The 25,176-nt window shown below is 37.6% G+C and overlaps 2 protein-coding genes across 4 annotated transcripts in view; one reads left to right on the top strand and one right to left on the bottom strand.

The window, feature by feature from the left end:
- ttc33 (tetratricopeptide repeat domain 33) overlaps positions 1 to 19,129 on the bottom strand; it is a 31,294-nt gene extending 12,165 nt beyond the window's left edge. Inside the window, exons 1-3 of one of the 3 annotated variants that reach the window (XM_089130254.1) lie at positions 18,920 to 19,129; positions 17,062 to 17,280; positions 1,628 to 1,709 (exon numbers count right to left, since the gene is read on the bottom strand). In XM_089130254.1, coding sequence (XP_088986380.1) covers positions 1,628 to 1,709; positions 17,062 to 17,280; positions 18,920 to 18,945 — 327 coding nt within the window. In that variant the 5' untranslated portion in view covers positions 18,946 to 19,129. Of the gene's footprint in view, positions 1 to 1,627; positions 1,710 to 17,061; positions 17,281 to 18,272; positions 18,405 to 18,919 lie in introns of those variants that run through there. The other 2 variants (XM_039650157.2, XM_039650156.2) reach the window with 2 other exon arrangements.
- Positions 19,130 to 20,371: 1,242 nt separating this feature from the next.
- fbp1b (fructose-bisphosphatase 1b) lies at positions 20,372 to 24,630 on the top strand. Its single transcript, XM_039650001.2, has 7 exons — positions 20,372 to 20,616; positions 21,078 to 21,240; positions 21,496 to 21,588; positions 21,682 to 21,822; positions 22,740 to 22,877; positions 23,876 to 23,995; positions 24,148 to 24,630. The coding sequence occupies exons 1-7, from the start codon at positions 20,447 to 20,449 to the stop codon at positions 24,334 to 24,336; spliced, it is 1,014 nt and encodes a 337-aa protein (XP_039505935.2). The 5' UTR covers positions 20,372 to 20,446; the 3' UTR covers positions 24,337 to 24,630.
- The last annotated feature ends 546 nt before the right edge of the window (positions 24,631 to 25,176 follow it).

Here is a 25,176-nt window from a genome sequence, read left to right as displayed (position 1 = left end):
TCTGACCATGTCCATCCCTTTATTCCCACCATGTACCCATTCTCAGATGGCTACTTCCAGCAGGATAATGCACCATGTCACAAAGCTCAAATCATTTCAAATTGGTTTCTTGAACATGACAATGAGTTGACTGTACTAAAATGGCCCCCACAGTCACTAGATCTCAACCCAATAGAGCATCTTTGGGATGTGGTGGAATGGGAGCTTCGTGCCCTGGATGTGCAATTCTCCATCAACTGCAAGATGCTATCCAATCAATATGGGCCAACATTTCTAAAGAATGCTTTCAGCACCTTGCTGAATCAATGCCATGTAGAACTAAGGCAGTTCTGAAGGCGAAAGGGGGTCAAACACAGTATTAGTATGGTGTTCCTAATAATCCTTTATAGGTGAGCGTATACCATGTGATTTGTGTAGAGCAGCTGCTTGTCAACAAAGTCACTGGATAAAGACGTTGCTCCAGCTTGTTAACGTTGAAAGGAGCAGCCCGCCTAGGGGGTCGTCAAACTATTTTTTCTTTTCCCGGCACATTATACAAGTCTTAAAGCTGTCATTCATCATCGTAAAACAGGTGTAAAATTCATTACAAATTGCTAACATGTTAATGTGATCTATAAAGTTTAGTTTTTTTCAGAAACAGCCTGTTACTATTACTATTAAGGCCTACTATTAGCTGAAGAAAGCTCAATGACTCTGTTTATGGCATTATTTCAAGCAACATTCAGTGAATAACAAAATACTGCCACTTTCAACAGTCACACATTTTATTTTCACTTTATTTTTGGAACTTGCTTCATTTCTTACGGTCTTAAAAGCATTTTATCTCAAAATTGAAATGAGTGAAACTCTGTTGTAGACAAATATGAAATGTGCCTACAGATTTTTTTTTTTTTTAAATAATAACAGATTTATAATATTTATTCATTCATTCAATTTAATTATCAGTCACACATGAAAAGAAAAGCAGCAACAAGTGTGAAGCACTCCTTCAATTGTTTCATTGTGTTCAACATAATTCTTCACAAATACAGAGGTGGTAGACAGATGTCTAAGCTACTAATACAAAGGATCCGAGGTCTGATGGGAAGTAAATGTGACTCATGAACTGGTAAGTTAACAACATACTGTAATAACCTTGTTTGAGAACCACTGTGCTCTTGAGCAAGACACTAAACTCAGTGGGGATTTCCCTACATTAAGACACAAGAAAGTCTGCAAAATGGTACCATTTATTTATGCTGAAGTGGGCTGTATTGTCATGACTGATGTTTTTACACATTTGTAGAGTTATCCTTCCATCCAGAGTGAAGGAGATGTACTGTATGTCCATAGTGTTCTCTCTGTAAGATACAGTTTGTTTATGCAGTAAAACCAGCCCATTACTATGAGAGAAGAGATAATATGGGGGGGGGGGGGGAAACCTAAATGTCAAAATGTTCTGTTACAAAGCCACAGATAGGGAGTGTGTTTGGAGAGTGAAACTTGGAGAGGAGGAAATGAAAATAACAGTCAGAGAAAAGGAGAGAAGTGAGGATAAGAGTGTGTCAGCATAAAAGCTGTGTGTCTCTACATCTGCAGTATATTAAACCATTGCTATATAGTGTGTATAAACAAAACAGTTTTTTACCTGTGACTTCATCTCATACAGAACAGCATCATCTGGTGTAAGCTGAAGTGCGTCGTCCCACTTCTTCAATGCCTCCCAGTTTCTAGAGCAAACACATATACAGAGAATACTCTAATCAATTTCCATTTAAAGGATAGGATCAAACACACATTAAAAACTGCACTATATTCAAATATATATTCACGAACAAAAACACATCTACGGTTGACCATTATCTTGATAAATCTCATTTATGCATGCAGCAGGTTGCTTCATCATTTTAAGTGCAATCAAACAGTCCTCAGTCTAAACCTCACTTTATAGCATGTAAAAAATGTTTTTTAATCAAGGTGGATTCATATGAAAAATGCTATTTAAAATTATTATACAAAACCAAATGGAAAAACTGCCAGTAAATGTCTTATTCAAACCAATAAAGCACAACAAATATTTATTGGGCTAAATGAAAAGAAAAATTCAAACTGATTCAATAGATAAGACAAAAACATCTTTCAGCTAGTCTAGTCAAAGGCAAGTATTAGAAAAAAGTGTTAATTTTAGTAATTAGAGTCAAAAAGAGAGTCAATTTTAGAACACAGAACAGAAATAGTGATGACCAAACAAAGCAAGCATTTTGAGTGGCCTATAAAGATGAAGACTTGGAGAATAATTCAATCTTCATCGTTGGAGGTTGGGCTGGATTACAGGAACCCTGTTCTAGACTAAATGTGAGCATGCATTTACTCATCTAAACTTTGAAAAAAAAAAAAAAACAGATTCAGAATTTTCACAAAATGAATAAAAAGTTAAATGCAAACTGTTAAGCAAAATATTACAAATCTGCAATTAACTATACTGTACTTTATGCATTTAATCTCACTTTATTACCCAATGTATTTGCTGCTGACTTTTGATGATCCAATTCATCAATGCTAATTGCAAACATTACTTTAGATAAACATCATATTGGTTTCATTTTGTTGTTGCTAAAGAGTGTTGGAAGGGCCTTTCTATTTGCCAAAAATATAACCTTTTACTATTATAAAAAAGCAAGTCCATCCCAGGTGAGAAAATGTAAAGCATTTCTTTTCATTAAAAGTAACTACGTAACAATTAGCTAGTTTTTTTTAGGGAGTAATGCAATAATAATTTATCACAATACTTTTAAAAGTAACTTTCTGCAATACAGTCAATCTTGGCTATGAAGACAAACACATGATTCTAGGCTTAAACAAAAGAGATTAATGGTTCAAAATGCAAAATATATAATAATAATTAAAAAAAAACATGAATTTTGACAATGTACACACACACACACGTGCACGCACTAACACACACCTTCACAATGATTCTGGCAGACCAGGCAACATTCTCTGTGTAAGGTATGTATGGGATAAAAACAGGATATTTGACGACGGGTTTCACACATGTAACTGCAAGTCTTTTCTTGTTTTCTTTCCTTGCAGTTAAAGAAAAGTGGCAAATGAGTATGAATAAGTGTTTTACGATTTCATCATAACAGGGGTAAAAATAAAATCAAAATTAAACAAGTTTACCCTGCTTGTTGTCAATTAATTGTGAAAGAATCTAAAATATTTCTTGGTGGTTAATTGGAAACTGTTTGAATGATAGATCAACTGTTTTGAAAATAAACTTACAGGTACATTGTGTGCCTGAATGTTTCATGTCAGAAAATACAGACTTCTGAGGAAACCAAAGTAATAACAGCACCTGAAATGTAAAGTTCAAATTTCATAAAACGTCTCTTTACTTGTTGAAAATTCAGGGGTCAGGGTCAGGGTCAGACCTCAATACCACATTAAATGAAAGACATTTAAGACCGTGCAGCTTTCCAAAATTCCCAAAATGCAGGTGGTTGTAGTAATGAGCACGAAGAAGATGATGAAGGCAATCAGATAATATTTAATAAATCCATATATATAATATTTAACTGTACTGAAACAGAACCGAACATCTATCTATATATATGAAGAGTTCAGATGCAAAAACCTCTAAATGCCATTTGAAATTTTCTTCTTTAATGATGATTTTTATCAAACTTGTATATTTAAATGTTCTATAAGCGATGCTGGGCCAAAACATTTTTTGTCACATACATCAAAATTCTCCTCACTATCGGCTAGCTGCCTGTCCCCTAAACACACTGTAAAAAAACGCGGTCTCTGTAGACACCACAGGCTCCACAAACGGCAACAAAAACAATCATGTCTCACCCGGACCACGAAACCTAACAAACAGTGTTCCAGCCAACCACTGGCAAGAAGTATTTGAGGGTGGGTCTGGGGGGTTAGTGCACGTGCACATGAAGGGTGTGTGTGTGTGAAGGAGAGCAGCGAAGCATCAGAGGGAAGTTTGAAAAATTACAGACACACGACCAAAGAGACGTCGTTCTGAGGAACAAATTAAAAAGAAGAAGGAGTCTGATAAAGAATGTGCGAAGTTCCGAATTTACATCGGTAGCAAAGCTTTTGAACGATGGCGAGAACTCCGGCGGCAGAAAGGCTTACAGTCCGACATTCAGGTTGCTCTGTTTTTGCTGGACAGGTGGGTAACGTTAAATTGTTTTTTTTCTTCTAAATTGACGCTTATGTTCGCCAAACCCACACAAGGATATAATTAGCTAGAACTATGCACGTTCACAATTATTTCAGGAAGCACGGAAGGGAAGGGGGGGGGGGGATGAGATGCGGAGGAGGGAGGGTCTAGCTCCGATTTGTTTGAAAATATTCGAACGTCAACACCCAGGATCGCTTTGAGAACCTTTAAGTTCAGTAATTTCACTTAAATAACAATTAATAGGTAATTATTATCATTGTCATTCAAGTGAAATCACTGAACTTAAATATACAAGCTTGATAAAAATTATCATTCTAGAAGAAAATTTCAAATGGCATTTAGAGGCTTTTGCATATATATATATATATATATATATATATATATATATATGGTGATGATGATGCTTGTTATTGAGTGCACAGCTGAAAACCGTTAGTATTGGACAACAAATTAGTGATCAATGCAGAAAATGATGAAACACAAAGAGTGAAACATGACTGTGACAGTCAGCTCCTCTTCACAGAAGCAGCTCCAGTATTTGAACAATGGGAAACTTAACAAGTGTTAAACATCAATTGTGCAAATACTACATGCTGTTTTACTGAGAGTCCATAAACGGTCCTGCTTCTTTAAGCTGTGCCATGCCTGTGTTTATCATGCAAATAATTTACAGTGATTAAACATAAGTGCTGGGTACCTTTATTTTTTTACAAAGACCTGTGGTAAATGGTGAGATAAGGTCATACCTCAAGGTCTAACTCAAAGTCATTTACAAAGAATTTACAAGATGTCTTTCAGGTTCGTGATTGTGAAATGCGTCATAAGCCTGTATGGAAAGGCAAAAAGTACATAGTGTTACTGTACTTGGAAAAGAGGACGTAGGTATGAGGAAAGGTGTAGGCTACATCCTGTCATCTTTTCACTCAAAGTAACACAAAATTGTAAATACAACTTTATATACTGATACTATATATAGAACTCTAAGCCAGGTCAGCCAGCTAATAAGTAGATTTAAATAACAAATATGCTCCATCACTATCTAATTGTGTGTTATTAGTGAAAAAGTAAGATTGTGACAGGTGTTTGCAAAAGATTAGAATTGCCACAAAAACCCATGTACTGCTGTAGCTATCTGATAGTGTGAAAGCGTGTTTGGGTGTGGTATTGTGTGGAAAAATGACATGGAGGCAATTCATGACTCCACCTCATAAAAAAAGGATGTAAGAAAACATACAGAGTCTCTGTCAGGTCTTTAATTTTCATTACACAAAAGCTAAAAATAACTCCACTGTACAGTTTTTTACCTGTGACTTCATCTCATACAGAACGGCATCATCTGGTGTAAGCTGAAGTGCGTCGTCCCACCCACAACGGTGAACTAAATGCACTTGAGCAGTTGGAGCTAAGCAAAATGGCATGAGAGCATCTATAAAGTGACAACTTTAGGTAGTTTAAACTATTTTGAATAGTTTTTCCTTTGCATGTGATGCAGATCTGGTTTCTTGGATGGCACTGTGCAAAATTATATTTGAGTGACATTTCAAATTCGACCTAAGCCATTTTCATAAAATACTTTGGATGTTTGTGTTAACAACGTTTAGCTCAAGAATATTTATCCGGGAAGTTAAAATAGCCTATTTGAATATACACTCACCGGCCACTTTATTAGGTACACCTGTCCAACTGCTCGTTAACACTTAATTTCTGAGCAGCCAATCACATGGCGGCAACTCAGTGCATTTAGGCATGTAGACATGGTCAAGACAATCTCCTGCAGTTCAAACCGAGCATCAGTATGGGGAAGAAAGGTGATTTGAGTGACTTTGAACGTGGCATGATTGTTGGTGCCAGAAGGGCTGGTCTGAGTATTTCAGAAACTGCTAATCTACTGGGATTTTCACGCACAACCATCTCTAGGGTTTACAGAGAATGGTCCGAAAAAGAAAAAAACATCCAGTGAGCGGCAGTTCTGTGGGCGGAAATGCCTTGTTGATGCCAGAGGTCAGAGAAGAATGGCCAGACTGGTTCGAGCTGATAGAAGGGCAACAGTGACTCAAATAACCACCCGTTACAACCAAGGTGGGCAGAAGAGCATCTCTGAACGCACAGTACGTCGAACTTTGAGGCAGATGGGCTACAGCAGCAGAAGACCACACCGGGTGCCACTCCTTTCAGCTAAGAACAGGAAACTGAGGCTACAATTTGCACAAGCTCATCGAAATTGGACAATAGAAGATTGGAAAAACGTTGCCTGGTCTGATGAGTCTCGATTTCTGCTGCGACATTCGGATGGTAGGGTCAGAATTTGGCGTCTACAACATGAAAGCATGGATCCATCCTGCCTTGTATCAACGGTTCAGGCTGGTGGTGGTGGTGGTGTCATGGTGTGGGGGATATTTTCTTGGCACTCTTTGGGCCCCTTGGTACCAATTGAGCATCGTTGCAACGCCACAGCCTACCTGAGTATTGTTGCTGACCATGTCCATCCCTTTATGACCACAATGTACCCAACTTCTGATGGCTACTTTCAGCAGGATAATGCGCCATGTCATAAAGCTGGAATCATCTCAGACTGGTTTCTTGAACATGACAATGAGTTCGTTGTACTCAAATGGCCTCCACAGTCACCAGATCTCAATCCAATAGAGCATCTTTGGGATGTGGTGGAACGGGAGATTCGCATCATGGATGTGCAGCCGACAAATCTGCGGCAACTGTGTGATGCCATCATGTCAATATGGACCAAACTCCCTGAGGAATGCTTCCAGCACCTTGTTGAATCTATGCCACGAAGAATTGAGGCAGTTCTGAAGGCAAAAGGGGGTCCAACCCGTTACTAGCATGGGGTACCTAATAAAGTGGCCGGTGAGTGTATTGCCAACTTTACTTAACTCAATGTAAGCACTGACCGCGTTTATTTATATTTGAGTGGGAAGGTGCAAGGGAACGCAAAGTTTCTTGGGGGAATGCAAAAGTTTTGTGAGGAACCCTACATTTTTTTCCACCACCACGTCCCTTTAGGGGCTCCGTACAATCTTAAGTTTATCAAGTGACGAGAATACTTTTTGTGCGCAAAAAACGAACATAATGACTTTATTCGACTATTAATTTCCTTTTCTGTTGTCCTCGAGATCCCACGTAGTGAAACTATGCAAAGCTTCTGTGTTGTACGTCACACGCATCACACACATTACCAGCATCGGATACAATTGAGCTCGGCGCTGCGCTGAACTCACGTCAGAGACCCACACAGAAGAAAATGAATATTTTAACGATGTCTTTCATAACTTTTGGACTGGCCAGCTTCGATCCCTTAAGAAGCCTATGGAAGAGTGATCCAGCTCTCAGATTTCAACAAAGTTATCTTTATTTGCACAAAGGTCTTACAGGGTTGGAACAACATGAGGGTGAGAAATTACTGACAGAAGTTTTATTCTGGGGTGAGCTAAAATGGCACTTGCTTTCAATAAATGTAAATTAATGCATTTAGGGTAAAATGTAACTCAAATTTCGATATTTTTCAGCATTCAGTGCGGGATTTAATGGTTTGATTCAAAGACTAAGTAGCCTATTTAAAATGGATCACAAACGGATTACAGTCAGAGAGGGTTTTTTTTTTTTTTTTTGGACTGTCTTCTAGGGGGTTTCTTGGTCGGTTACAACATTTTTGTCTAAATGTTATGGAAATTAGTCATCGTGGTGAACATCATTTATCATATTACCACAGAAGCATATTTTCCATATCAGACATTATTGACCAATGTCTGATAATGACCCAATAGAAAAGGTCATGTTATATGAAGACACTCAAAAAAATGTATAGGCAGAAAATTAGACACTTGGGTACAAGTTTTAGCGTAAAAAGTAAATAATGCACTGAGCTAGCAAAACATCTACAACATCACAGTACAATGTGCTGGAGCCTTGTATGTTGTCTTTAAGCCATGTAGAGCCTTGAGTCATGTGAAGCTGAGAGATGTTATTAACTTTAACCATCAATCCCTAATGTAAGTGACACTATGACACTACAGGGTCAAAGTATTATTTGTCCTTCACTTTGTAACTATGATGAGCCATCAATATTTCATGAACCCCCTGGTAACTTAGTCAGTTTGTAATTTAAAAAGGCAGATAATAAAAAAGACAAGAAATTATCGGAGCCTTTAATGGTTTAATGCCCAACATGTAGTTTTTCTTCACCACAAGAAAAACTACAATAACAAAGGCGTAGGTTTATGACGCAGTGATGATCTAAATCATCGGTTCCCAACAGGGGGGTCGCAGCCCACAAGGGGGCCTCGGCGAGCTCTATGGGGGTCACGTCATATTTTGAAAAGTTTTGAGCAACGAGCATTAAATAAAAGTCCTTAACTTTTTTTCTGTTCAAAATGTATATAATGAGCGAGTTCATCATGAATCCATTTTTCAATCCGTGTTTTTGTCTTATCCTGAACCACTATGGTACACCTATAATAAGGGTTTACATTGGGACTATTTTACACTGGTTCGGATCGCTGCCGCTGCGGAGTAGCCCAGTACCTGCGTGACTCGTCATAGACGTACACAGAGAGAAGTAGATCCGACTACTATGTTCTTCCGAAAGACGCATTATTCTGTTAATAAACACAAGTTTATTATCGCTCGCTAAAGCGCCAAAAACATAAAATAAAGCCTCACATTGATAAAGCCTCACAAATAACTTGCAAGTATTGAGGCCCCAGACAGCCATTTAGTAATAGCCTATATTCTTTCTTTTTTTACCTACACACCAGTGTGAATAGGCCTATTTGTTTTTGCTTTTCAATATATAGGCTTCTCCTAGGCTTACGTTTTTAAATAACAAAGGGCCAACTGATGTTTTTGTGATTGTATTTTAAATATTATAGGCAATTATTTGTGCATAAACTTGGTTATAGTAAACATACCGTTTGTTTGAAAACAACATATTTTGTCATCTTTACTGCAAAGCTTAGAAGAGCGATCATTAACAAAAAAGAAAAAAAAAATATATCATTAATTGTGAAGGGGGTCCCTAAAATATTTTCTTGGGAAAATTGGGGTCTCAGATAAAAAAAGGTTGGGAACCACTGATCTAAATGGACATGCTGTCAAGCTGATGAATCTAAAAATGTTTATGGTTGAGTGCAAACATGTTTTTTTTTAACATTATAGTGTTATGAAGTAGGTCGTGATTGCTAAAGAAACAGATATCACACGCGAGTCCCGCGGATATAAAGGAATAAGGACATTTAATTCTACCGTACTACAAGCAAGTGCTGGATTACTCACACAGTTCAGTTTATTAGATGAATTAAACTTGTGAGGTAACCCAGCGCTGCTTCAAAAAGCAGCATTTAAATGTGTGTTGAAAGTGTTAGTTTGTTTGCTATACGAAACTAGCAGTAAGCTAGATCAACATTAGAATAACATACTGACCATATTCAGCATTTCTTCATGTTGAGCTAACGTTATATAACATTGATTTGTTTTATGTACATTTGCTCACCTGTTTAATAAACCTGTCTAATAAAGTCCAAATTAGTCGTGGACTTGGAGCTCTTGGCATCTCAAAAACGCCATGCTGATATTGATCCTCATTTTAGTTCTCATTGTTTGTCCCAAAGTCTGCTTGCCATGACACTTATTTAAAATTGTAATTTCTCTGAAAGAAAAAAAAATTGGAGACTTTTGGGATATCGCAAGTACACAACAACAGCAGGAAATATATCACACTGTACAAGTGATTTTTGGATTTTTTTTTTTTTTTACAAAATTCTTACATATTGTACCTTTAAGTCTTAATATCACTGATTATGCTTATCAAAAACAGAGTACAAATTCATAAGCGAGAGATGGATTAAAGTTCAGTCCAGAATTAGGAATATGCTGACTAGGTAATAATCACCTGCTCTTGTGTTTTCAGTTTGGCAGAAATCTGTCCTGTTGCACTTTCGAAACTTAAATTACAGATGTATAAACATTTATAATCAATTCTGTAAAGGAAACTTAAAAGTGTCTCATTTCATCCCACTTAATGAAGTATTGCAGGAAAGTTTAACTCGAAATGAATGTCATCCAGGAAATAGCTCCACTAATAGCGGAAAAGCTCCAACATGTGTCAACATTAGTGACAGGAGACACAAGCCTGTCCTGACACTTTTTCATTGAAGACAATTAAACAGCAATGAAACAAGGATTATGAGGGCATTCACATGTCCTTTTTGAAATTTTCTGGGGTCACACACTGGTCAAAAAAAAAGCAACTCTCCTAAACTGAATGTTTTTTAATGTATAATTTAGTGTAAAAAAAAGAAAAGAAAAAGAGAACCTTTCAGTCTTAAAATTATGAATGAACATTTGAACTTTTATTGACACTATTCAACGCAAGTGTCTCAAAATTTCAGCCCAAATGATTTCAGTAAATTAAACAGCATATAAAAATAATTTCCAACCTAACTGTTCACATATGGCAAAAAGTCAAATACTAAATTATTATCACATATTAAAATGGTAGAGTTTTGTTCTAATAAGTTACTGTAAAACTGTAGTTCTACACTATGCAACAGTTTATATTCAGTACCTATGGTGTAAGCCTTAATCTCTAACAGAGTGGAAGTTTATAAGAAAGAAAAATCCTACCAAAAAGTAAAAGATTCATTCTACGTAGAATGTCATGTTAATACTGGGATAACAAATGGGACTTATTAAATGTAAAGTAAGCAAATTCCTAATAAAGAGCCAATTTTCAAATATCCAATGCAATCAAGAAGTAACTACTGTTGGGGAATTTTAATCTCACATGTATTACATATGATCACTGGGTCTTGAGTTTCTATCTGTTTACCTCCTATAGTATATGTAATAACAGAGGAATGTCTTATTGTTTTGCTATCCGTGAAGGAGGTAATTTGTCTTTCCGTTATCAAGTGTGGAGTGATACCAGAGAACCGACCGGGTCAGAGGTCATCTTAGACTGGGAGGGGGTTAGCGGTAAATCTAATAGCATTTGAATCCATTGCTTGTGGAATTTTACAGGGAGGCTTAGCCTGTAGTAAATAACCTTGGGCAGGGCTATTTAGTCTTCACCCCGGCCTGTGTTCTGGGCGTCACTCCCTTCACAGTGTACCAATCTGTGTTAGCGACTGGGCCTATTCTTGCAAGAATAAACTTCTCTTTTTGTCTCTTACGAAGTGATGTCTGTTTATTGAATTTTTGCCTCAACACTACTTTCTACAGCAGGGGTGCCCAAACCTGCTCCTGCCGATCGACTGTCCTGCACAGTTTATCTCCAACCCTAATCAAACACACCTGAAGCAACCAATTAAGGTCTTCAGGATCACTTGAACATTAAAGCAGGTGTGTTTGATTAGGGTTGGAGATGAACTGTGCAGGGGTGCGTTTCCCGAAAAAGCATCGTTAGCCAACTATGGTCGCAAGTTCCGTCGTTGCCAATAGAGTTCAATAGAAATTGCGACCAACTTGCGACCATAGTTGGCTAACGATGCTTTCGGGAAACGCACCCCAGGACAGTCGATCGGCAGGAGCAGGGTTGGGCACCCCTGTTCAACAGGGTTTAAAATAAATACACGGCATCTTCTATGCATAGTAATTCTGCTGAATACCAATACAACATTTATATGCACCAGTAAAAATTAGTTATTAAAAGCAGTCTCATAGTGAGTCCATTGTGCTGCTGGCCTGCACCCACTGTCCTCCTCCAGCTCCATGTAATTTCCTCATCACAATCCACTTATTCTCCAAAAAAAAAAAAAAAAAAAACTTGATTACAAGAGTCGCTGGGGCAACACGCCTCTCCACAGGCTGCAGGGGTTTCACTTACTGGTGTAAATCATAGCCCAAAATCATTGTTTAAGGGGGTATCATCATCATCATCATATCTCTGACCCCAGCCATAATGGCTTTGAAAGAATGAAAGTCACTTCAAATTACCTGCTGTAGCATCTCTACTAGTCTACTGCAAATAATATGGTTGGATTTATGAAATATTTGCATGTATGGTTAATCATTCTGATAAAAAGCATATTTTAAAAATAAAATATATACTTTTGAAATATTCCTTGATAGCTCCAAAGACACTAAGACACTATATTTCTACAATAAGAATCTAAGAGGAATATATGGACTTCTAAGAGCAAAGTTATCTTCCTATTTAGATAGTATAAAAGAAAGATTATGTGAGAACTTCCACAATCTAACTGTAAAGTTTATATGTAAATGCGTGTATTTTATGGATCCACTACCAATTTCAATGTGTTCCAGATCTCCAGTACTGTACTGAACTGAAATACTGTACATTCAAATCTATAAGGGTCTAGATTAACATTCTCATAGAATAATGATGCATGTATATGACTATACCAAGGTCGGATGAGCCTAAATAACCATTTTCTGATGAAATCTTCCCTGGTAACACAGTGGCAGAAAAACAAAAGTATTAAATTTTTGTTCGATAATATTTTTTGATTATATTATTCATCATTTATTTTTAAAGGCATTTTTGACACTATGCAACAAAACTATGAGCTTTTTTCTATACAGTTTTAATACAGTATATACATGCAAATATTTCTCAATGCATGTACTGTATGTATATATGCGTGTATTTATACAAAATAATTATACACAGTACACACACATATTATGTAAACACAAACTTTTATTTTGGATGTGATTAATCTTGCCCAGCACTAAAAGCTAAATGAGCCCAACTTTAAAAGGATACTCCACCCAAAAATTAAAATTCTGTCATAATTTACTCAACCTCAAGTTGTTCCAAACGTGTATGAGCTTCTTTATTAAGTTCCAATCGTTCTTCAAAATATCTTAGTTTGTGTTAAGGAGAAGAAAGAAACTCACACAGGTTTGCTACTTGAGGGTGAGTAAATGATGACTGAATTTTCATTTTTGGGTGGAGTATCCCTTTAAGACTGTCTTTATCAAACACAAAAAAAAAAAAAAACAAATCTTCAGCCAAAGATCACAACATGGACAAACGGTCCTTTAGCAAGGGAGAGCCGCAGGGGTAATTAATTATACATAAACACTAAAACCAGTGGCCCTGTCATTTACTTGACTTGATCTGCCAAAAAATAAACTCAACATCCCACCAAAGACCAGCTGCTATCAACAACACCTTAGAGACATCATCACATTTCTGGCAAACACCTTTAATTCCTCTGAAAAACAGGTGCAACAATATTGGCATAGTGGTACAGTAATCTCATTACAAATGGCAGCGACCTACAGCACACTATTACACAGTTAGAGCCAAAGCGCTGCTTAATCATGCCAACAGCATTTCACACTCTAATCTAAAGACAGAGAGCTATAGAAGAAAAGGAGCTAAAAGGATGTCAAATTGAAGAGTGACACTCTACCCTGACCTCTCATGGGCTTGTTTAGGCTTAACAAGGTCTCATTAATGGCAGCTTGTTTTTAATCTAAACCATCTTCCAGTAAATTCAAGCTATTCTTTTGTCCTCTCCAAGCGCTTGCTGGCTATGACGTTTATAGCCTTTCTTTAGACGCTGAGAAAACAAGTGGCCAATTTTGATTTATTGTTCTGGTTAAGTGGTAAAAGGATGAGGAACTTGAGAAAGATGCCCCCTTTCTTCTCTGTACATCGTCTTTTGTAACACCCACTCAGCTTTAAGTGATGAGGACTATCGTAATGTTTATATGGACCCACCTGCTACACTTTTTCATATAAGAAATGCTGCCTCGGGAACAGAGAGTGCATTTTAAACAATGACATAATTACTTATCTAATAAAAATAAAGAACTAAAGCAAAGTGCGCAAGTTGGACTGTATTACCTTTCAGCAATAAACTCAGTCTTGCTTCATGACCGTCGGTTGAGCTTTTCACAGACATGCTAAAACTGAAAGTCCCATTTGAGTGCTAAAATGTTCAGCTTCTACGAACTGCACTGAACTCCTATCTAGGCCTCTTCAGCAAGTGTTTTAAAAGGAGTAGTTCACTTTTAAAAAAAACTTTTCCTTATAATTTACTCACCCCCATGTCATCCAAGATGTCCATGTCTTTCTTTCTTCAGTCAAAAAGTGATCATGTCACTTGATAAGACACTTATTCATCGTCTGGAATCGTTTAAAGCCCTTTGAACAGTTTGCACTGAAACGGTCTTTTGGACCTTGAACCGTATAGTTCCCACTGAAGTGCATTATATGGAGAAAAATCCTGGAATGTTTTCACCAAAAACCTTAAAAGGTTTTTTAAAAGTGAACTACTCCTTAAATAAATGATATCCAAAGTAATTGACAGAATACGCCTTATTCACGGTAGCACCATCTTTGATTTTTAATGAGAATGAAAGCGTGGCTGTGAGGGATAGTCATGCATCTCTTCAATGGGCTGTACTGTTATTTAATGTGTTTTCAGATTGTTCTGCTTATGAAACACTGGAAAAATTTCTTTCCAAGAAATTGCAGTTGACAAAAAACTCCCAACAATGTAAGCTGTGGAAAATTGTAAGTAATCTAGGAGCTTTATTCAGCTTTTTACAGCGGATGCCATTGGAAATACGGTTAGTCTATCCCTCACAGCCTCACTTTCATACCTGTCATGGCGCTGCTCTGAATAAGGTCTATGAATGTCATTAAAAGTACACGGATGTAATCTTTTTTGTACATCAGATATACAAGTACACCTTTAAACACCTTTATCGACTTTGCTTTTTAATTTTTTTTATTATACTGTAATTACTTTAAACTGTATAATGTTGAAGGTTAGGTGAGGCGAGCAATATATTGTCTGTTTGAGGGTATGCTCATATTTTTATTAAATTCCTGCTGTAACTATTTAGTACATTTATAGCGTATTTTTATTGACTTCTGTATTTTAAGATGCCTGTTAAAATCTGTCTAGGGACAACAGATGGAAACTAGCACTTGTAGCTAACTCTGGCTTGTTGTTCAATGAGCATCACACTTGTTTGTTGTTCAATGAGCATCAAATAAAATATTATTATTATATTATAATTAAATATTTGCTAATCTGAGTTATCTACAGTATGTTATCTATTTTCATACAGGATGGATAATGTAAGTAGCTGGCTGATCTCAAAAGGTCAGTAAACCAATACATTTAATTGAAAAAAAAAAAGATTTTGAATGAGCTCTGTCAACTTCAAGCTCAAAAATGGCAGCAAGAAAAGTATCATACTCCATTCAACTTCTGCACTGTATTTCAAGTCTTCTGAAACCATAAGATAGATTTGTTTGAGGCAGAACATTTAGTGAATTCCTTGAACCAAACAAACGACATCCACAATCATGCAGTAAGTCGATAGTAAACCCACAGCCCCATCTGTTGGATGAATATGGTACTGTTATAATTGATAACCTAAGACCAGTGGTTGAGAGCCCGTGGCCTTTGACCAAAATCATGGGGCTCGTCAAATCTAAATTACCCAACAGCAACTTTTATATCCGAGTGAAGAGCGAAGCATTTGACACACCGCAGACTTCCCATTAGCCTGGATGCCAGCCGAACTGAGCCCCGCCCACAACATTTGAGGATGGGAAGTTCAATCTGGACTTTGATCTGTTTTGAAGCAAGCCTTCAAGAAACCAAAGCTGTTCGGACCAATCACATTGTCAGGGCAGGCTTTATATGATGATGGACAGATCAACAGTAATGTAAAATCATCCACGCCACCAAAGAGCGCTTGGCTTGAATTTGTTTACAACAAAGGGTGCTTCTCATTAATTATTTTTCCATCATCATTCCTTTCCGCGCGTCTTAGCTCCACCCCCTGTAGGATGTGAGGGAAGGCTGCAAGGAAAGTAAAGGAGGACGGAGGAATCGAATGAAAGCTTTTTTTATACATTGGAATACTTGATCACTCGAGCGTCACTTAGTTCACAGCGTCATCAGCAGCGCCCAAAGGATCTGCCCTTATGTTGTTGAAGTTTGATTATTTAAGAAATTCATATAAAAATAATAATAAAGCAATATTGCCTGTTGAAATATGTGAGATGTGTGGTTTATATAAACTGCAGAGGTAAAGAACAAACTAAAATGATTGTGACCGATGTGAAAGGGGAGGAGAATTTATACGTGCGTCACATTTAGTCGATAAAACACTTCCTCAAAGGATACACCTGTGTATCCTGGCTCATGACTCCTCTGGAAGCCTCCTCACTCCTCAATCCGCGCCTGCCTAAGCTTGATTGGTTTCCGGGTCATAGGATGGAGGACGGAGGAGAGAGAAGACGATAGTGATATTGAGAAGCACCCAAAAGATGGCTGCCTGGAGCAGGCTGTCTAGCGTGCTCATTGGCTGCCCTGTGGCAACTGCCCCAGCCTATAACTGAGCCCGGCGTGACGTCACTTCAATGAAGGGCGCTCGTGCCCTCATCGCGTCTTAGCCCGCCAGAATAGGTGTGGGAGCTGTCTCCCAGATTTTCATCTCTTCAGCTAAGCTCTCCGCATCGCTGGACTCCGAGAGAAGCCGCCGCCGCCGTCTGAGGAAGCGAAAAGACAACTTAGGACAGTGCCTGAAGAAGTCAGTTGTCTTTGCCGCCTTCAGCAATCCGTGTGAGCTACGCTAGTATCCGGCAACATATCCTTTTTCTCTGTGCTCTTTTTTTGTGCGTGTTCACCGCTGCGACACCGCTCTTCTAAAAGAGCAACAAGACGTCTCTTTCAAGATGCCTCACACTTTCTGAGGCTCGTGCAGAGAGCCCCGCACAGCGTCGGAGACCGCCATGTGATCTACACTCTCTGCCTAGACCGGGAACACGCAGCGCTCGCTCGAAAAGACAAATCGCAACTTCCGCTTCATGCTGACTTTAAAAACACAAGGCTGCTGGATTTAACAAGCACACAAACACCTACCTGCCCTGCTCGGCGAGCAGCGATCCTTCATCCTTTAGTCTCTTGCTCTTAGCAGCACAATCCTCCAGCAGCACCTCTCGCCGCCGTTTGATAACGTGCAACCAATCAACTCCCTCCTTCTCCACATCATCCACCTTCTCTGAGTCCAGCTGAAACTGCTCCACCGTCGTCTTGGAAACTCTCTCCCCCACCTTACGCTTCCAGCCAAAGGAGGCCATCCTGACAAAACAAACAATAACGTGTTTATTAAATTATTTCTTTTAGTTAAAAAGTAACTGCTGTGAAACTGACAACTGTGAATACAACAATAAAAATCTAACGATTAAAAGAGCAGCCACTCAGTTTCAAGATTTTTTTTAAACAATAAAAGTAAGCACTGCCAATTGTAACTCTTCTGTTATTTTCAGCTTATCATGCACATTCCTACACAAGGCACATTTACACATTTTATCTTACATGTCATTAACAAAAAGTGTAATTTAGGAATACGTTAAGTGAAAGTTATTCTGAGGCCAAACCTTGAGGGTATTGGTACAGCCTACAATATAATTTGGGTATCTGACTCACACCTTAGACCTATTTATGTAAGATTGCATGCTTTGATTTCAAAGACTAATAATAAAACACTGCTTTTTCAATGCAAAGGCTCTGCCAAAAACAAAATCATCTTTAAAAATTAAATATCAACAACGCTATATTGTATAACGTTAACTATATTTGATTTGAAATCAAAGAACAGAAATAGACTGAGTACTATGAGTTTCTTTGAAATGTTGTTAAGGCTAAAATTATTTATATATTCAAAAGGTTTTAGCAACAATTATTTTGAAGAAAAGTAACATTTAAAAAAAATCAATCAACACACTAAGGCTGTAGAACGTATTAAAATAAATGCCTCTTAAATGATTGTCTTTACATTAATAATGGCTTAATTCGTCTCATATTGAACCTGTAAGTTAACTGAAATCAGGTCAAGTGCACTTGTAATGCAAATGCAGCCAACACCTTCTGCAGCTGAAGTAACCCTGGAAGACTCTTTTCCAGCTGCACGGGTCACACTCATGTTACTGTCAACTTACTGTCATCACAAAAAACACAAAGCGCCAGCCACTAAAGCTCTTTACGCTGTCAGTTTTCTGAAGAATGAATATGTTTGCGCGTGCGGCTGAACACATAACGTTACGTTAAAATATAAGGTCCAAAAGCCAAACCTGATTCTTAAGTAGTAATTAATTCACAAATGCATCACTTGGCAGGTTGTGGATCTGTCGGAACAGCGCGTTATGGCTGGCGTTACTTACTAATGTTTTGACTTGTCCACTCCACTCCGCCCTCTAACCCGGAAGTACTGTACAACTCTCTTAAAGGTAAAGATACATTTTAATAACCAATCAACCCTCTGCTGGTTCTGTTAGCAATGTTTTTTTTTATTTTTTTATATATATATATAAATGTGGTAGCAAAAACATGGGAATTTTATTTTGTAGATAAACAAATGAACTTACATTGATCAATTGAATAATCATGTATTCATCAAGAGCCAATATGAACCTCCTGTTTTCCACACATTATTTATAGCAAAAACATGATTTTAATTATATTTTCATTATTATTTTTGTTATTAATATTTGCGTCATTTGCATTTTTGTACATTAGGCTACCATCATGTTTAGCCTGCATAACACACTAAAGACTTCTAATTCAATGTTAGGCTGCACAGTTTAAATCAACCGGAACCGGGAACACGTCCCGTAAATCCTGATGTAATTGGTACATCATAAGAATGGCGTCTAAGTTAATATTAGTCTCTCTGTTTATCTCGAGGTTTACCCATAGACAGTAAAAGAAAGGGGTTTACCGCAGTTCTCTAGATCCAGGCTGCATCCAGATCTGATGAAGGACCAGCAGCTGGTCACGACAACAACGCAGTCCTGAAGTGTCAACTAGTCTCTCCTCTATGGTCAACTAGTCTCTCCTCTATGCGCCTGGACCATTCCCCAACGCATCCTTAAGTGCCAGCCTCATCAGCCCTGTGAAGGCCTCATCGAACATGACAGCCATCGGCACTGATCCTCAACAACTCGTCTCCATACCGGTGTGATTCCTTTGACTTCCAACCAGATGGAAATGGATAAATAGTCTAAATGTTCCGATCCAATCTGACTTGTAATGCTGCCCGAATCATAAACTGTTCCTTTGTTGGCCAGAGGAGAACTAGCCCTCAGACTGAGTCTGGTTTCTCCCAAGGTTTTTTTTTTCTCCATTCTGTCACCTAATGGAGTTTTGGTTTCTTGCCACTGTTGCCTTGGCTTTTGGCTTGCTTGGGGACATTTAATATTCAACATTAAATATTAAATATTGATGCAATTTTCTTCTAAAAATAAACTTTGTTAAATTATTTTCATGCTATCACTGTGAAGCTGCTTTGATACATTCTGTATTGTAAAAAATAAATAAATAAATGGACTGCATTTATATAGCGCTTTCACAGACCCAAATGGCTACCAAAGTGCTTTACATTTTTGCCTCACATTCACCCATTCATACACTGACGATGGTCGGCGGTGTCTATAAAAAGCACTATATAAATGAAGGTGATTGACTTTAGCCCTTTGTACAAACTGATAGATGTGGAGATCAATGCAGCAAAAAATAGAGAATGAACCTTATAGAGAAGGAACCCATTAAGGAACCTGATCATTTTTTTGTATGTTTGTTTGTTATAATCTTGTGTAAGAATCCCACTGCCCGCACAGCTATGCGGCCAATTAACCTTCAAAGCACACTAACCTTTGAGTTGCACTCACATTGATCACAGACATCATGTGCACTTTAACTATTTCTGCTGACAGTTCTGAATTGCTGATCAATCATTGGTCACAACCGCTATGCCATATGTTGATCAGGTAAACAGATAAATAAATGAATGTTCCACAATAATGTCTGTAGAGTAGAATATATTCAGTGATTTCATCATCCATCCTTTTTAATACTTCATTGTAAGCACAGATCTTAAAACTAAGATCTATTGTAGATCAAATTTGCTGCAAATAGATGTGAAGAGCAAAAAGTTAAACAGTCAACACAAATCAGTGAAACTGATACAATCAGCTGTATTGATACTGGCTGACTATTCCCCTGCACTCAGGGTAAAATCTGTGATAAACTCTATGGACTTCAGCCATGTCCTCACCTCCATTAACTACATGTGCAAAAAAAAAAAAAAAAAAACACTCCTCCCTTCCAACCCTTCCTGCAATTGGCTAAACTACCATCACTCCCCCTTTAAACCCAGTCAAATATCTAGACTAAGTTCTAATACACCCTTTCTGACAGGAATCTGCAGTAACTCAGAGGAGGTTTTACTTTCCAGCAGTCAGTCATCATGTCAGACAGAGGTGCATTTGATACCAATGTGGTGACCCTCACTAGGTTTGTCTTGGAAGAAGGCAGAAAAGCCAAAGGAACAGGGGAGCTTACAACCCTTCTCAACTCCATGTGCACAGCCATCAAAGCCATTTCCACAGCTGTCAGAAAAGCAGGGATTGCCAATCTGTGAGTAGCCTATTGTTGCATCTTCACCATGCAAACATTTAGACACTTTACGACTGCATTTTTAGACCATTAATTGTTGCATCAGTACACAAAAAGTGCGGTATTCAATGTACTCTAGCACCACCTAGAGGTGTCCCATTATTAGAACCTTCTCAATAGTTGAAACCTTTATTTTCATCTGTGCACAATTTAATATATATATATCTATATATATATAGATATATATAGATAGATAGATATATATATAGATATATATATTCACTGTTGTAGTGGGTGATCAGTTCATCTACTTTGCAAACACACTGTAGACTGAGCCAATGATTAGACCTTGTCTCTTGTTGAAATAGGGGCAAAGGTCGACTCATTCCCGTTATCAGCACTGTTAGAGAAAAAGTATATGGCCACAAAATTCTACTTGCAACAATCAATCACTGTTATAAATATCTAACTCTCTTTCTCAGCTATGGAATTGCTGGGAGCACAAATGTTACAGGTGATCAGGTGAAAAAGTTGGATGTCCTGTCCAATGATCTTGTTATAAACATGATTAAATCCTCCTTCACATCCTGTGTTTTGGTGTCTGAAGAAGATGAGAAGGCCATTATTGTTGAACCAGAGAAAAGGGTGTGTCATTGTTGTTTTTTTGCTTTTGGACCAACCTTAAATTAAAAGTCAAAATAAATGTAAAATTTAAATTTAATTAATAGCATGCGGGTGTTTTGTTTTAATAGAATTTTAGTCTGAATTTTTGCCAAAGTAATATGTGAATTATATTTGTTTGTTATGGTCTGTATTGTGATCAGTGAAATAATTTTGTTTGTTGCTTCATTAAATCCATCAGTATTAACTAGCTACTTTAATTCATTTGTGTTCGCCCAGGGCAAATATGTGGTTTGCTTTGACCCCCTGGATGGCTCTTCAAACATTGACTGCTTAGCTTCTATTGGAACCATTTTTGCAATCTACAGAAAGGTACAGTCCAGACTTTCAGACCCACTTCAAACAGATATCTCCACAGTCATCTAAATGAATGCTTTTGTTTGTTTGTTTGTACATGATCTCCAGGAAACTAATGATGAGCCCTCAGAGAAGGATGCCTTGAGGAGTGGCAGAAACATTGTGGCAGCAGGGTATGCTCTCTATGGCAGTGCTACCATGATGGTTCTCTCCACAGGCCAGGGAGTCAACTGCTTTATGCTGGATCCTGTATGTCAGCAGGCATTGTTACATACCTTATATTCTGTATAAGTATATACACTCACCTAAAGGATTATTAGGAACAATTATGCAGCAAAGCATTTGTGAAGCCAAAACACGCACAACCTTGAGGCGGAACAGCAGAAGACCCACCGGGTACCATTCATCTCCACCACGAATAGGAAAAAGAGGCTCCAATTTGTAAGAGCTCACCAAAATTGGACAGTTGAAGACTGGAAAAATGTTGCCTCGTCTGATGAGTCTCGATTTCTGTTGAGACATTCAGATGGTAGAGTTAGAATTTGGCGTAAACAGAATGAGAACATGGATCCATCATGCTTTGTTACCACTGTGCAGGCTGGTGATGAAATGGTGTGGGGGGATGTTTTCTTGGCACACTTTAGGCCTCTTAGTGCCAATTGGGCATCGTTTAAATGCCACGGTCTACCCGAGCATTGTTTCTGAACATGTCCATCCCTTTATGGCCACCATGTACCCATCCTCAGATAGCTACTTCCAGCCGGATAATGCACCATGTCACAAAGCTCAAATCATTTCAAATTGGTTTCTTGAACATGACAATGAGTTGACTGTACTAAAACAGCCCTCACAGTCACCAGATCTCAACCCAATAGAGCATCTTTGGGATGTGGTGGAATGTGAGCTTCGTGCCCTGGATGTGCATCTCACAAATCTCCATCAACTACAAGACGCTATCCTATCAATATGGGCCAACATTTCTAAAGAATGCTTCCAGCACCTTGTTGAATCAATGCCACTTAGAATTAAGGCAGTTCTGAAGGTGAAAGGGGGTCAAACACAGTATTAGTATGGTGTTCCTAATAATCCTTTAGGAGAGTGTATACTTTCAATGCATTACCTCTTAAAAGTTCAATCTTCTGCATCCTTTCCTCGTCCATCATTAGGCCATCGGTGAGTTCATACTTGTGGACCAGAACGTCAGGATTAAGAAGAAGGGAAAGATATACAGTCTAAATGAAGGCTATGCACAGCATTTTTACCCAGATGTCACAGAATATCTACAAAAGAAGAAATTCCCAGAGGTAAGAGCCCCCAGATTCTGAGCATGTCTCACTGAAGGGTCTGAGCTATAAAAAACAGAATTATATCGTATCTGTTAAAGGAACACTCCACCGTTTTTTGAAATAGGGCTTATTCACATTCTTTCGTACATTTAGATATGTGAGCAAATGCATTTTTGTCTCAGTGCATGCGTTGTTTTAGTTTGACAGGGTCGACACTAGCTTAGCTTAGCACAATGAATGGAATCCTTTGTTGCCAGCTAGCATGTCCTGAGTAAAAGTGATTATAAAAAAAACAACAAAAAAAACAAACACGTAATTACTTGTGGCCTGCGTATTCACAACGAGTACAAATAGCGATGCTAATTGACAGGCGATTTCCTTGGCAGATATTGACTTGGGACTACTATATTATTTACTTATATTTGATCAAAAATTATAGTAAGAAAAGCAATATTGTGAAATGTTATTTCAATTTAAATTAAATGTTTTTCAATATATTTTAAAATGAAATGAATGCAATGATGGCAAAGCCTTTTTTTAGAAGCAATTATTCCAGGATTCAGTGGCACATCCTTCTTCAGCAATCATTCAAATACTGATTAGATGCTTAAGATTCAATATTCAAAACAGTTGTGCAGCTTAGTGTAATACATAATACTTTTTTCCCAGGACTCTCTGTTTAATAGAAAGTCCAAAACAGTATTTATTCAAAATTAAAATATTTTGTGACATTATAAATGTCTTTATACTGTCACTTGGTTCATTTATAGGATCTTTGCTGAATAAAATTGTTAATTTCCTCATAAAAAAGTAAGTCCATTAAAGTTAAATGCAAACATTTTTACTTTCACTCAAGTAAGTTGTTGTAAAATTGAAATGCAAATTTCTCAGTACCCTTTTCTCTTTTGAATGTGCAGTATATTTAGAACATAGAAAGTTTGTTCATTTCAGCAGGGTGAATATTTTTAGCCAACATAAGCCTCTTGCACTGACTGTTTTCTTGCTCTGACCTGCAGGATGGCAGTTCACCCTATGGAGGGCGCTATGTGGGCTCCATGGTAGCTGATGTGCACAGGACTCTGGTCTATGGAGGAATTTTCCTGTACCCTGCTAATGTCAAGAGCCCCAAGGGCAAGGTGAGAAAAAAAAAAAAAACATTACACAGTGAATGCTTTGAAATGCTAACTATACATCACAAGGTATTTGTGTTATAAAAAGATCAATGTCATATTAAAATGTATTTTGAGGCAACGGTCTCACTGATTTCATGTTTCATTCTTGGCTCCAGCTGAGGCTGTTGTATGAGTGCAACCCCATGGCATTCATCATGGAGCAGGCCGGAGGTATGGCAACAACAGGAGCCATGAATGTTCTAGACATCAAACCTGACTCAATCCACCAGAGGGTTCCTGTAGTGTTGGGCTCCCCTGATGATGTGCAGGAGTATATCTCCATATACAAGAAACACGCCAAATGAGATGCACGTTTTTTTTTTAAATTGACTAAAACCATCACTGAACCTCAAAAAAAAAAATTGTGAAACAGAAGGACAAAACATGAAACATGTTGTGTATATATGGGAACAAGTTTCCATTTTAAATTTCATTTTCACAATTGTTTGTTCTGTCATTTTTTTTTACTCTTATGGCCCCTAGTTATGTGATTTATAATAATAAAAGAGATTATAAGTATATATAATCTGAATGTAAAGTGACTGCCGTCAAGCCCTAAAACCTCTCATCTTGAAAATAAAATCAGAACTTTGTTTGAACTGTGTAAGCATTAAACGTCATTTAATGATCAGAAATCATTGCAAAAAAGCTATAAGCTTTCATTTATTTGTAGTCAAACACAAATCTCATGTCATAGTGTCAATCATTGGGGTCCAAGCATGGCCCATGAAGCTATCAGTTGAAAATGTATGATGGGGTTTCAGAAGTCTATCTTGAATCATTTAAATGTAGGGTTTGATAAAACATTAGTCCCAGGTGCCAAAAGGGACAATTGCTTTAAAAGAAATCACTCATTAAAAGAGAATTGAAAGTAACCTGCCGTAAGTCATGTTAAAGCTATGCGGTGGTGTGTGGACATCATTTCAACATTTGAATTTGATGAATTAGTCTATGTCATGCCACAGGTTTGTGTGAACTGTTGTGCTTAAAAAATGTGAAAATGTTGCCTATTTAAAGTAAATAGCCTAAATCATTTAGGAATATTTTTGTAGAAATTTACAAAAAATAGTCTATACGAAACACTACATAGAATTCTCGAAAAAATGTAATATGACTGCATGACAAAAAAATAAAAAAACAAACAA

Source organism: Pimephales promelas, chromosome 4, assembly GCF_988280905.1.
Source record: "Pimephales promelas chromosome 4, fPimPro1.hap1.1, whole genome shotgun sequence".
NCBI classification, from domain to species: Eukaryota; Metazoa; Chordata; class Actinopteri; order Cypriniformes; family Leuciscidae; genus Pimephales; species Pimephales promelas.
The sequence above is the reverse complement of the archived record's forward strand: the minus strand, read 5'-3'. Positions and strand labels throughout refer to the sequence as shown.

What these genes read in the sequence shown, in the direction of transcription:
- fbp1b (XM_039650001.2), top strand. Translation starts at nt 20,447, where the DNA reads ATGTCAGACAGAGGTGCATTTGATACCAATGTGGTGACCCTCACTAGG. An exon ending in TTTTTGCAATCTACAGAAAG is followed by an intron (nt 21,589 to 21,681) that starts GTACAGTCCAGA and finishes CATGATCTCCAG; the next exon opens with GAAACTAATGATGAGCCCTC. An exon ending in ACTGCTTTATGCTGGATCCT is followed by an intron (nt 21,823 to 22,739) that starts GTATGTCAGCAG and finishes GTCCATCATTAG; the next exon opens with GCCATCGGTGAGTTCATACT.